The sequence below is a fragment of the Callithrix jacchus genome, chromosome 8 (genome assembly GCF_049354715.1).
Source record: "Callithrix jacchus isolate 240 chromosome 8, calJac240_pri, whole genome shotgun sequence".
NCBI lineage: Eukaryota > Metazoa > Chordata > Mammalia > Primates > Cebidae > Callithrix > Callithrix jacchus.
The window spans coordinates 90,927,028-90,942,264 of record NC_133509.1 but is presented as its reverse complement, the minus strand read 5'-3'; the positions used below and the strand labels follow the sequence as shown (position 1 = coordinate 90,942,264).

At 37.9% G+C, this 15,237-nt stretch overlaps 1 protein-coding gene across 1 annotated transcript in view; it reads right to left on the bottom strand.

Annotated features, from left to right (window-relative positions):
* The window catches only part of PELI2 (pellino E3 ubiquitin protein ligase family member 2), a 184,336-nt gene that overhangs the window by 16,918 nt on the left and 152,181 nt on the right, over positions 1-15,237 (bottom strand). Inside the window, exon 3 of the mRNA XM_035260598.3 lies at positions 7,211-7,312. Coding sequence (XP_035116489.1) covers positions 7,211-7,312 — 102 coding nt within the window. The remainder of the gene's footprint in view (positions 1-7,210; positions 7,313-15,237) is intronic.

Below are 15,237 nucleotides of genomic sequence, written 5' to 3'. Positions count from 1 at the left end.
CAAACCGTTGTTTCCTCTCCACTTGCGTGCTCATATTCTGTATTTTTTTTATTATTGCATTTTAGGTTTTGGTGTACATGTGAAGAACATACAAGACTGTTGCATAGGTACACACATGGCAAAATCATTCAGGACATAGGTGTGGGCAAGGATTTCATGACCAAAACACCAAAAGCATTGGCAACAAAAACCAAAATAGACAAATGAAACCTAATCAAACTCCACAGCTTCTGCACGGCAAATGAAACAGTCATTAGAGTGAATCGGCAACCAACAGAATGGGAAAAAATTTTTGCAATCTACCCATCTGACAAAGGGCTGATATCCAGAACTTAGAAAGAACTAAAACAGATTTACAGGAAAAAAACAAACAAACCCATTCAAAAGTGGGCGAAGGAGATGAACATACACTTTACAAAAGAAGACATACATGAGGCCAACAAACATGAAAAAATGCTCATCATCACTGGTCATTGGAGAAATGCAAATCAAAACTACATTGAGATGCCATCTCATTCTGCATTTTAACAAACGTTTTATTGCCTGGCAGAGGGAGTGCAGTTCAAGTAGCCCTGCTCTGAACTAGTCTCCCACCTTTTTTTTTTTTTTTTGAGACAGAGTTTTGCTCTTGTTACCCAGGCTGGAGTGCAATGGCGTGATCTTGGCTCACCGCAACCTCCACCTCCTGGGTTCAGGCAATTCTCCTGCCTCAGCCTCCCGAGTAGCTGGGATTACAGGCACACACCACCATGCCCAGCTAATTTTTTTTTATATTTTTAGTAGAGACGGGGTTTCACCATGTTGACCAGGATGGTCTCAATCTCTTGACCTCGTGATCCACCCGCCTCGGCCTCCCAAAGTGCTGGGACTCCAGGCTTGAGCCACCGTACCCGGCCTAGTCTCCCACCTTTAAAAACACATTCCTTCACCTGGAAGCAAATCCCAACCTCCAGGCCTGTTTCTCTGATTCCCTTAACAGCAAGACTTTTTGGAAAACCTGTCATTAGTTATTTCCTCCATTTCCTCACCTATCTCTTTAACTTCCTTCTTCCTCAACCCACTCCAACTAAGCTTCCTACCCCACAACTCTACTGAAATTACTCATGCTAAGATTCCAACAATCAATATATTGCTAAGTCCAGGGCTTATGCTGAGCCAGCATATCCTGGTCCATTTCTAACTGGTATTAAAATAATGAACCACTTTTGGGCTAGTTGGTAAATAGTCCCCTTCCCTGTTCTTTCTATTCTCTTCCCAGACAGTATCACCAAATCCCACTTATCAGCTGAAAGTCTTGATCTCTCCCCTGAGCTTCAGACCAACACAACCAATCTCCACTTGTATGTTTGATAAATACCTCTAATGTAATATGTGCCAAACAGAACCTGGATCTCCCTTCACCCTGGGGCTTCCCTATATCAATGACTGACTAACATCCAATTTGTTCAAGCTAAAAATCAAAACCTAAGAATTATCCAATTCTTCACTTTCCTCCATGCCCACATTAGCTCTGTGTAAACACTGTTAGCTGTACCTCCAAACACATCCTCAATCCTTCCACTTTTCCCATCCTGCTTCTGGTTATTATCTCTTACTTAAGTTCTATCACCTTAGCCTCCAAACTGGTCTCCCTGTTTCCATACTTGCTACCTAGCTTCTTTTCCATACAGTAGTTTGAGAAATCGTATAAAAATGTAAATCAGATTATACCTCTTCCCCTCTTAAAATCCTCCAACAGCTTCCCAAAACTCCTAGAATAAATCCCAAACTCTAGCTGGCCTGAAGGCCCTACCTCTCAGCCTCTACCTACGCTTCCAAGTCCATCTCAGTTCACTTCCGTCCTCTTCCACTGTGATCCTGACTTGGAGCCTTTGCATTCAGTTTCCTCTTCCTGGTGGGCTCACTTATTTGGGGTCTGTCTGCCTTCTCCAGATGTAGGCTCCTTCAGAGGGGAGGCTTTGTTATCCCTCCCCAGTCAACAAAGGAGTTTCTGACATGATAGATGGTCAAGAGATGAAAACGGTGATTGGAAGATTATGACAGGGGAGCCTGAATCCTATGAGAAACACACATACCTGCACATGCATGCTCATGCACAAGGTCTGTAGAAACATCTACTAGAAAAATGTAGATATTCTTTAACATTTTCCCCTTAACTCAATAGATACTAATTAAATGGTATCATCTAAAACTACAGTAAATCAACTAAATTAAAAAACAACCCCTACCCTCAACAAAACCCAAAAATATGAGGCCTTTTAGCACCAGGTTCGAAGGCTGTGAAACTGTAAAATCTGAGAGAAAGGACCCCTGAACACTATCTGCAGGACCCACCCAGTCTTCTAGCCCCCATGGGTAGAAGGCACTTGGCACCGCGCTTTACTCTAGGGACACTGATAGATAATGCACCACTTCCTTAATTCCTTCCAAGAACTATTTTCTCCTTTATGTTTCACTTTCTTGTTATACTTTTCTTTCTTTTCTTATTTACCTGTTCCAGAAAATAATGACAAAGACCTTACTCTGATTATTTTAACTCAGACTTTCTTGTACCTTAAATCCAGATCTAGCTTTGATTTTTCTCTTCAGGCAGTAAGACTTCTGAGTTTGGAGTCTACTGACTGACTCCACGGTGGGAAATGCAGCACGAAGCCCTTTCTTGGTTCATTCTGATGTTCTGCCTTTAAATACTCAAACCTAGAAATCATTTTGATGAGAATGACTAAAACAAACTCTCTACACTGAGGTCCATACTTGAGAAATATGAGTGCTGTAGTGCTTTTTACTTGGTGATTTTTGTCAGCAGTGGGTTTTGGAAATATAAACTTGTTAAAGGAGGAAAACATTAAAACAAGTCTGTCTTTTCAAGGTCTTAAGAGATTTGCTTAGTTCTCTGCTTAAAACGATCTGCCAATGATCCTCAAAAAGGTCCAGTTAGTCTGTGAATGTAATGTGTTAGGTTTCCTTAAGAAACATGTGAATTCTTGCTCGGCTTACCATACTTTATTTTGATTGATTGATTGATTGAGACGGAGTTTTGCTCTCGTTACCCAGGCTGGAGTGCAATGGCGCAATCTTGGCTCACCGCAACCTCCGCCTCCTGGGTTCAGGCAATTCTCCTGCCTCAGCCTCCCGAGTAGCTGGGATTACAGGCATGCACCACCATGCCCAGCTAATTTTTTGTATTTTTAGTAGAGAAGGGGTTTCACCATGTTGACCAGGATGGTCTCGATCTCTTGACCTCATGATCCACCTGCCTCGGCCTCCCAAAGTGCTGGGATTACAGGCTTGAGCCACTGCGCCCGGCCGGCTTACCATACTTTATTTAAAGAGGCTGAGCTGGTACTATACAGAGAATGAAAAGTTCAGTGACCTAAATCTTAGTTCTGCCCCTAATACCTCCTCTGGCCTTAGTTTACTTTTCCTATCAAAGACCCAGATTTCTCAGCTATGAAATTAAGAGGTTGGTACAAATCAGTATTCTCAGAATGTAGTTCATGAACCCCAGAGGGTCCCTGAGACCCTGCCATGGGGTCTAGGTCCATGAGGCCAAAATTGCTTTCATAATACAAAGATGTTAACTACCTTTTCCACTGCACTGTTCTCTACATTGATGGTGCTAGAACAACGGTGGGTAAAGCTGCTGGTGCTTTAGCATGATTCAAAGCAGTGGCACCAAACTGTAATAAGTCATTGTATTTTTCATTGCTGTGAATTTGCAGTTTAAAAATTATGAATTTTATTAAATCTTGAGTCTTTTGATATTCTGTATGACAAAGTAGGAAGTATGCATAAAGTACACAGAAGTTAGCAACAGGAAACTGAAAAAGTTCAACTAAATCTTGAATTCATTCTGCAGAGTTGAGTGTGGGCATGTAAGTAGAATGTGACTGTCCAACAGTGCAGAATGCACCATGTGAGATGTGTCGCTAAAGAATACTCTAGGAAACTTTGAAAAATTTTTAAGAAACAAGGTTCTTTTTAAAGAAATTTAATGTCTCACACTTTGAAAGTACTTCATTTACCTATAACAGTACCAACACAATAAATTTTTTAAGTGGTAAAAAAGTATCACTGACAATTGTGAAATAGGCTTTATTCACTTTCTCAGTATCAAGAATTCTCTCTGTAAAAAAAAAAAGTCTTTAAAATCTTTACTACTACTGTTAGTAAAAAAAACTTATAAATTGAAAATAATTTTAAGGAGTTATTAAAAAGATATAATAAAATTCCATAGAAACATCAACAGAAAAGAATATGCATATACTTATGTAGGGAGATAATTTATTTAACAGAATAAGAAGAAAAGACATTCAGAAGATTATACAATCAAACGGCATGGAGAGTAAAACCACAGTCAGTATTTTGCCCAAATATGATAAATCTTACTTTTGAGTTCAAACTGGCACTTTAATAATTATGTTTATATCTAGGACTATGTTGTAATCTACGATTATTTAGTTTTTAAAATATCTAATACATTCACACAGTTCCAAAAATCAAAAAGTGTAAAATATCTCCCTGTATACCACCTGCTCAGACCCCTTCCACACAAAAGCAACTGCTAAATTAATGTCCTGTTAATCATTTTGGAGATTATTTTTTAATGCATATAAGCATTATTTAAACCATTTTACAATATTAAATTAACATTTAATAATTTAAAATTATTTAACATTTAATTTCATATTTTAAATTAATGTTAATTGAATATATTATCAATATGACCCAATATATTTAATATTAATATATAACTCGTTTAATATGTTTGGAGCTCTTTCTGCAGCTATATACAGAGCTTTTCTTTGTTCTTTTTTATACCATTGGAGGGCTTCACTGTATAACTGTACCTAAATTTACTGAACTGGTCCACTACTGAAGAACATTTAGGTTGTTTCCAATCTTTTCCTATTAAGCAATGCTTAGAGCAATAACTCTGTACAAATGGCATTTTGCATGCAGGTAAGGATATCTCTGAGGTAAGTCTCTAGAGAGAAGAGCTGAGTCAAACTGTGTAAACATTTTGTATTTTCCATAGGTATTTTCAAATTGCTACCCCATAATGCTATATCAATTTATAGAACGTAGGATAGTGTCTGGTTTCCCCACATCTTTGACAAAACCTTTTGGATTTCTGCCAGTTTGACAACCGAAAAGTGGTATCTCTATGTGGTTTTAATTCACATTTTTCTTTTGTAAATGAGGTGAGCATATTTTCTTATTTTTAAGAGCTAATGATTTTCCTTTTTTGATGAACTGCCTGTCAAATCCTTTGCTTATTTGTCTATCTGACTGTAGGTCTTTTAAAAGAGATTTCCAGGAGTACCTTATATATTTGTGACATTAACCTTTAGTGATACAAGTTGTAAATATTTCCTCCGTTTATAATTTGCCTTTGGCTCTTCCTCTCAGTCTGAGGTGTTGAAGTTCAGGACTACTACAAATACATTTAAAAAACACATAAAATTTTCTTTCTTTCTCAATCAAAAGTGTGATGTAGGTGATCCAGATTAGGCCTACACTTCACAATGTTATAGAAAATGGAAAAAGAGTTGAGGCATTTCTTTCTAGTCCCATCTCTCCCCCATACCTATGTTTATGTGTGTGCATACAAAAATAAGGAATAAAGTGGCCATACACTTTTTTTCACTTATTTTATTGTATTTCCCATTTAATAATCATGCAATGGCTGCATGGTATTTTGCATTTAAATGCACCATACTGCAATCATTCTCCTGGAAGTGTAAGTTTATTTCTAGTTTTTTTACTAGTATACAAACACTAGTATACAAACACTAGAATGAACAACTTTTTGGTTTTCACTAGTATACAAAACACTAGAATGAACAACATTTTGGTTAAATCCTTGTTCATATTTTTAAATTATTTATGTATAAAAATTACTAAAGTTAGAATTACTGGGTCAATTGGTCTGAGTGTTGAAATTCAGGGTAGTAATGCAATGCTGCCCTGTAGAAATGCTGTATCAATTCACAGTCCCACCAGGGGGACCAGTTCCATACAATGTTTTACAGTGCTGTATTATTTAATATTTTCCAATAATATGTAATAAAGAGTATTTTATTATTAATTCATTTGGTATTTTGAACATTATATTAATATATTTGTTGGCCATTTACATTTCTTCTTCTGAGAATTATGTGTTTTGTTCTTTGCCCATTTTTGAAAGCATAGGAAAAGTGATTATTATATTAGAGGTATCAATCCTTTGTCTACTTGATTTGTTGCCTTAAATGTCTCTATCTAGTTTGTTTGACTTTTAATTTTGGGTCATTTAAAAATAAGTGAAGATGTACAGAGTAAAATCTATTTCTTTATTTGCTACTGATCTTTCCCTATTCCAAGAATGTGAATTCTAAATTTTGTTCTAGAACTTCTTTGTTCCTTCAGTTTTACATTTAAATGTTTATTATTTATGTAATAATTTAATACTCCATATGGAAATGCAAAGCCTCATTAATTTCAACTCATGTTTGCTTTTTTTCTGTTATTAGCCTAAATTTTAATTTTGTGTGGTTTTAAAGTACTACATTTTGATATATTCATTAATTCTCTTGTTTTTAAATTCATTAACTGATGAATGTTTTTATTATTTTCTTCCTTCTGCTTTCTTTTGAGGTACTTCTGGACTTTCTATTATATACCACTAAAACTACATCCAAACCCATCCTGTATTTTCTTAATTGCTGTCCTTTGTCAAAAAATAACTTTTTAGATAAATGTTTAGGTCTTTGATTTTCTTTCTTTCTCTCTTCTTATAATGAAAGCACTTAAGGCATTTTTTCCGAGTAAGATGTTAGCCTCATCTCGTCAGTTTTGATACATAATATTCCCACAGTTATTTCTGCAAAGACCTATAAATGTAATTTTGATGTCCCTTTAATTCATGTGTCATTCAGAAAGTATTCTGAAAATGTTGGTTTTTAAAAGTGGTTAGCTTTTTAAAATTTTGTTCTTGCTATTAATGTCTATTTTTATTGCACTGAGGTCTGAGAATGTAGCCTTTATAATTTCCTTTTACAATTAAAGAATTTTTTTCTTAATCTTTCAGAAACCAAACAAGAAAAATTTTTATATTATCTTCAACTCTTTCCCCTTAGACACTGGGCTGCAAGATCTGATTACATAACAAAAACAAAGAACTGAAGGAATATATGCTAAAATTTCCATTAAAAAATAAAAATATTACCTGAAACATATCCGTATCTTTATCATGTGTGTACTCCACCACCACAGTCTGATTCCTCGACAAAGTATAGGATATGCTGTGTTGACCTTTGCAGCTGATAGCCTAATAATAAAATTTTAAAAAAAATAAATTAAAATTACATTTCAACAACTTATTGGTTCTATTTGTAGTTATGAGCCATCACTCTACCAGCAAAGCCCAGTACAAGCCAGCATTTTCCAAACAGTCATGGTTTTTCCCTATGCTCTATTCCTCGAATCACACACAAGCCAAGAGGAACAATTTTGGTTTTTATCAAATATTCTGTCTTAAAATGAACAATATTTTACTTAAATCGAAATTTACTAGTTTGCAAGACTTGATTCAATCACAGTCTTAGAAAAACACATACTTTCTCCATATTACCTAAACTCTGTAATAGAATTTTTAGTCTAATATAGCAATTTATTTCAAACTTTAAGATTTCACACAACAGATAAGTCACATATTATTATTTTTCCTAGGTGACAGAGACTATCAGCATAATAAAAGAATCACTGGAAAAGCCATCAATGTTCTAATTAAGATTCCAGTATAATAATATACCATCCTAGCCAATGATAACCATATTTGTATTCGGTTCTACATCTCACTTGTATAAGCAACTGGTATGTCAGATACTTACTTTATTAATAAGTTAGCTAGTAATTTTATTTTTTCCATTTTTAGACTAGGAAAAGCTAATATTCCTTTTCAAATAACCTAGGAATAATATGATATCATTCTTATTTTGTCCATAGTGACATGTTTGAACAAATCCTCAGTATGATCACGTACTTTTAATATTTTGAAATTAACAAAGAAATTGATTTAAAGTGGACTCCAAATTATTTCAATTACATTACATTCATTGTACTTTTTCAATCTTTTACATTAAGTAAAATTTTAATAAGCTTTTCTATTGCACATTTATTGAATGATGACACTCTATGAAGACCATACAGTGGACTTCACTTAGAAGTAACTGGACATACATCGCATGTTAATGAAAATGTACTCAACACTTATATTCGACTAATATAACTGCTTTCAGTAATAAAGAGTAAAACATTCCAAATCAGCTTTGAAGTAAGCCTGGTTAATCTCATGATTATTTAATATTCTGCCCTGAGGAATTTAATGATTGAGTTGATGTTTTATTTTACATGCTTCATTAAGATAATACTTCTTTAACATGCTCAGGAATCTAAAAAATACTTCTTAAAGTACTCAACACTACTAACAGACATTGTCTTAAATTTTCATTAGTCTGAATCAGATAAATTCACCAATAGTGACTTTTCGTGAAAGCCAAATTTATAAAGAACTATTTTCAATTTAAGTAGATGTAATTTGTATGTTAATTAACTTGATTGTGGTAATAATTTCACAATGTGTATGTACAGCAAATCATCATGTTGCACACCTTGAAGATACACAAGTTTTCTTTGTCAATTATACCTCAATAAAACTAAAAATTTGGAAGAAGAGAAGATGGCGCTGTAGGAGCAGCTCAGGATTGCAGCTCCCAGTGAAAGTGCAGAGGGTGAGTGGACACCGCATTTCCAGACAGATCTTTATTGCCCACAGACCAGGAGATTCCCAGGTGGAGGAGCTGCACGGGCTGCCAGCGTGGCTGTTTTGGCCGGCGCCGCAGCGCAGTGGCTCTCTGTACAAAATACACTGGTCTGGTTGCCCTGTTAAACTGGCAATTGGAGATCCAGGAAGGCAGATTAGCACATTCATCTGATTAAAAGGGACTGAAACATAAAGCCCCAGGCCAGGAGATTCCCAGGCAGCGAGGTTGTTTCAGCCGGCGCAGTGGGTTGCTGCACGGGAAATCACACAGATCCCGGCGCCCTTTCAGCAGGCAACTGGAACACCTGGGAGAGAATCAACCATTCAACTTAAAAAAAAAAAAGGGCTCTGAGACAGGGAGCCAGGTGATCAGGCACAGTGGGTCTTACCCCCACAAAAACAAACAAACAAAAAAACTGTAATTGGAAACGCTCGGGGTTGAGAGTTTCACGGTAAGCACAGCTGAACCCAGGATGGTGCAGCTTGGTGAGGGAGGGGCATCTGCCATTACCGAAACACTCTGCCCCTACGGAGGTAGTCTGCCATTGCTGAGGCAGCCTGCCGTTGCCGAGGCAACCCGCCATAACAGAGAGAGTCTGCCATTACAGAGGCGGGAAACCATCACCACAGCAGTTCTAACCACACCCATATAAACAGGACTGCAGGGAAATACACATGGCAGCAGGGCAGAGCCCATGGCAGCAGGGTGGACCCCAGAGCAGCTCAGCAAAGCCTCTGCAGGCAGGCAGTGACTATGCTGCCTCCTTGCTGGGCAGGACAGCCCTGAAAAAAAAAAAAACAAAAAGGCAGCAGTGCAAAGGATACTCATAAATAAAGCCCTAATGCCCCGGGACAGAGCACCTGGGGGAAAAAAGGGGATTCATGAATTCTGCTGCAGCAGACTTAAACGTACCTGCCTAGCAGCTCTGAATGAACAATAAAGCTCACAGCTCAGCACTTGAGCTCCTATAAAGTACAGACTGTCTCCTGAAGCAGCTCACTGACCCCCGTATATCCAAGAGTCACCTCACAAAGGACTGATCAGACTGACATTTGGCAGGCATCATTCAGGGACAAAGTAGCAGAATAAGAAACTGGTAGCAACCCTTACTGTTCTGCAGCTGCTGCAGGTGTTCCCCAGGCAAGCAGGGCCTTGGGTAGACCTCAGCAGTACTATAGCAGAGGGGCCAGACTGTTAGAAGGAAAACTAAGAAACAGAAATAACTTCATCATCAACAATTTGGACGTCCACTAAGAAACCCAATCGGAAAATCGGCAACTACAAAGATGACAGGTGGATAAATCCACAAAGATGGGAAGAAACCATTGCAAAAGCAAGGAAAACACCCGAAACCAAAACACCTCTCCTCCTACAAGGGATCACAACTCCTCACCAGCAAGGGAACAAAGCTTGATGGAGAATGAGTGTGATGAAATGACAGAATCAGACTTCAGAAGGTGGGTAATGAGAAACTTCTGTGAGCTAAAAGAACATGTTCTAACTCAATGCAAAGAAACTAAGAACCTTGAAAAAAGATTTGAGGAAATGATAACACAAATGGACAACTTAAGAGAGGAATATGAGTGAATTGATGGAGCTGAAAAACACAACACTAGAACTTTGTGAAGCATGCACAGGTTTCAACAGCCGAATTGACCAAGCAGAAGAAAGGATAACAGAGTTCAAAGATCAACTCAATGAAATAAAACAAGAAACCAAGATTAGAGAAAAAAGCACAAAAAGGAATGAACAAAGTCTTCAAGATATGTGGGACTACATGAAAAGACCTAATCTACGTTTGATAGGTGTACCAGAATGTGACAAAGAGAATGAATCCAAGCTGGAAAATACTCTTCAGGATATTATCCAGGAAAACTTCCCAAACCTAGCAAGGCAGGCCAATATTCAAGTCAAGGAAATACAGAGAACACCATAAAGATATTCCACAAGAAGAGCAACCCCAAGGCACATAATCGTCAGATTCACCAGGGTTGAAATGACGAAGAAAATGCTAAGGACAGCCAGAGAGAAAGGTTGGGTAACCCACAAAGGGAAGCCCATCAGACTCACAGCAGATCTCTAAGCAGAAACCCTACAAGCCAGAAGAGAGTAGGGGCCAATATTCAACATCCTTAAAGAAAAGAACTTTCAACCCAGAATTTCAAATCCAGCCAAACTAAGCTTCATAAGTGAAGGAAAAATGAAATCCTTTGTGAACAAGCAAGTACTCAGAGATTTTGTCACCACCAGGCCTGCTTTACAAGAGCTCCTGAAAGAGGCACTACACATAGAAAGGAACAACCAGTACCAGCCACTCCAAAAACATACCAAATGGTAAACAGCAACAAAATGAAGAATCTGCATCAACTAACGGGCAAAACAGCCAGCTAGCATCAAAATGGCAGTAACAAATTCACACATAACAATATTAACTCTAAATGTAAATGGGCTAAATGCCCCAATCAAAAGAAACAGACTGGCAAATTGTATAAAAAGCCAAAACCCACGGGTGTGCTGTATCCAGGAAACCCATCTCACATGCAATGATACACAAGGGCTCAAAATAAAAGGATGGAGGAAGACTTACCAAGCAAATGGAGAGCAAAATAAAGCAGAAGTTGCAATTCTCGTCTCTGATAAAATAGACTTTAAAGCAACAAAGATCAAAAGAGACAAAGAAGGATATTACATAATGGTAAAAGGATCAACACAACAAGAAGAGCTAACGATCCTAATATATGGACCCAATACAGGAGCACCCAGATACATAAGGCAAGTTCCTAATGACTTACAAAGAGACTTAGACTCCCACACAATAACAGTGGGAGACTTTAACACTCCACTGTCAATATTAGACAGATCAACCAGACAGAAAATTAACAAGGATATCCAGGACTTGAACTCAGACCTGGAGGAAGCAAACCTGATAGACATTTACAGAACTCTCCACCCCAAATCCGCAGAATATACATTCTTCTCAGCACCACATCACACATTCTCTGAAATTGACCACATAATTGGAAGTAAATCACTCCTCAGCAAATGCAAAAGAATGAAAATCATAACAAACAGTCTCTCAGACCACAGTGCAATCAAGTTAGAACTCAGAATTCAGAAACACACTCAGAACTGCACAGCTTCATGAAGACTAAACAACTGGCTCTTGAATGTTGACTGGATAAACAATGAAATGAAGGCAGAAATAAAGAAGTTCTTTGAAACCAATGAGAACAAAGACACAACATGCCAGAATCTCTGGGAAACATTTAAAGCAGTCTCAGGAGGAAAATATACAGCAATAAGTGTCCACAGGAGAAGAGTTGAGAGATCCAAAATTGACACCCTATCATCAAAATTGAAAGAGCTAGAGGAGCAAGTTCAAAAAAACTCAAAACCTAGCAGAAGACAAGAAATAACTAAGATCAGAGCTGAACTGAAGAAGATAGAGACACGAAAAACCCTTCAAAAAAAATCAATAAATCCAAGAGCTGGTTTTTTGAAAAGATCAACAAAATAGACAGACCACTAGCCAGATTAATAAAAAAGAAAAGAGAGAATAACCAAAGAGATACAATAAAAAACGATAAAGAGGAAATCACCACAGATTCCACATAAATTCAAACCAACATCAGAGAATATTACAAACAACTCTATGCACATAAACTAGTAAACCTGGAAGAAATGGATAAATTCCTGGACACCTGTGTCCTCCCAAGCCTAAAACAGGAAGAAGTCAAAACTATGAATAGACCAATAACAAGGTCTGAAGTTGAGGCAGCAATTAAGAGCCTACCACACAAAAAAAGCCCAGGTCAAGATGGGTTCACAGCCGAATTCTACCAGACACACAGAGAGGAGCTGGTACCATTCCTACTGAAACTATTCCAAATAATCCAAAAAGAGGGAATCCTTCCCAAATCATTTTATGAGACTGACATCATCCTGATACCAAAACCTGGCAGAGACTCAACAAGAAAAGAAAACTTTAGGCCAATATCCACAATGAACATAGACACAAAAATCTTCAACAAAATACTGGCAAGCTGATTGCAACAGCACATCAAAAACTGATCCACCATGATCAAGTAGGATTCATCCCGGGGAATCAAGGCTGGTTCAACATACGCAAGTCTATAAACGTAATTCACCACATAAACAGAACCAAAAACAAAAACCACATGATTATCTCAATTGACGCAGAGAAGGCCTTTGACAAAATTCAACAGCCCTTTATGCTAAAAACCCTCAATAAACTCGGTATTGATGGAACGTATCTTAAAGTAATAAAAGCTATTTATGGCAAACCAACAGCCAATATCATACTGAATGGGCAAAAAACTGGAAACATTCCCTTTGAAATCTGGCACTAGACAAGGATACCCTCTCTCACCACCCCTATTCAATATAGTACTAGAAGTTCTAGCCAGAGCAATCAGGCAAGAAAAAGAAATAAAGGGTATTCAAATAGGAAAGGAGGAAGCCAAATTGTCTCTATTTGCAGATGACGTGATAGTCTATCTAGAAGACCCCATCATCTCAGCCCAAAAACTCCTGAAACTGATAAGCAACTTCAGCAAAGTCTTGGGATATAAAATCAATGTCCAAAAATCACAAGCATTCCTATACACCAATAACAGACTTAAAGAGAGCCAAATCAAGAACGAACTGCCATTCACAATTGCTACAAAGAGAATAAAATAGCTAGGAATACAATGAACAAGGAACGTAAAGGACCTCTTCAAGGAGAACTACAAACCACTGCTCAACAAAATAAGAGAGGACACAAACAGATGGAGAAACATTCCATGTTCATGGTTAGGAAGAATCAATATCATGAAAATGGCCATACTCCCCAAAGTAATTTACAGATTCAACGCTATCCCCATCAAGCTACTAATGACCTTCTTCACAGAACTGGAAAAAACCACCTTAAACTTCATATGGAACCAAAAGAGAGCCCACATACCCAAGTCAATTCTAAGTAAAAAGAACACAGTGGGAGGCATCACACTACCGGACTTCAAACTATACTACAAGGCTACAGTAATCAAAACAGCATGGTACTGGTACCAAAACAGAGATATAGACCAATGGAACAGAACAGAAGCATTGGAGGCAAAACAACATTATCTGCAACCATACGATCTTGGATAAGCCTGACAAAAACAAGCAATGGGGAAAGGATTCCCTGTTTAAAAAATCATGTTGGGAAAACTGGCTAGCCAAGTGAAGAAAGCAGAAACTGGACCCTTCCCTGACACCTTACACTAAAATTAACTCCAGATGGATTAAAGACTTAAACATAAGACCTAACACCATAAAAACTCTAGAAGAAAATCTAGGCAAAACCATTCAGGACATAGGAGTAGGCAAGGACTTCATGACCAAAACACCAAAAGCATTGGCAGCAAAAGCCAAATAGACAAATGGGACCCAATCAAACTCCACAGCTTCTGCACGGCAAAAAAAGTCATTAGATTGAATTGGCAACCAACAGAATGGGAAGAAATTTTTGCAGTTTATCCATCTGACAAAGGGCTGATATCCAGAATTTACAAAGAACTCAAACAGATTTACAAGAAAGAAACAAACAAGCCCATTCAAAAATGGGCAAAGGATATGAACAGACACCTTACAAAAGAAGACATACATGAGGCCAACAAACATATTAAAAAAATGCTCATCATCACTGTTCATCAGAGAAATGCAAATCAAAACTACATTGAGATACCATCTCATGCCAGTTAGAATGGCGATTATTAAAAAATCTGGAGAGAGCAGATGCTGGAGAGGATGTGGAGAAATAGGAAGACTCTTACACTGCTGGAGAGAGTGTAAATTAGTTCAACCATTGTGGAAGACAGTGTGGCGATTCCTCAAGGACGCAGAAATAGAAATTCCATTTGACCCAGCAATCCCATTACTGGGCATATATCCAAAGGATTGTAAGTCATTCTACTATAAGGACACATACACACGAATGGTCATTGCAGCACTGTTTACAATAGCAAAGACCTGAAACAAACCCAAATGCCCACTGATGATAAACTGGACAGGGAAAATGTGGCACATATATACCATGGAACACTATGCAGCCATCAAAAATGATGGGTTTGTGTCCTTTGCAGGGACATGGATGAACCTGGAAACCATCATTCTCAGCAAACTGACACAAGAACAGAAAATCAAACACCGCATGTTCTCGCTCACAGGCGGGTGATGAACAATGAGAACACATGGACACAGGGAAGGGAGCACTACACATGGGGTCTATTGGGGGGAATAGGGGAGGGACAGTGTGGGGGGAGTTGGGGAGAGATAGCATGGGGAGAAATGCCAGACATGGGTGAAGGGGAGGAAGGCAGCAAATCACACAGCCAAGTGTGTACCTATGCAACTATCTTGCATGTTCCTGACATGTACCCCAAAA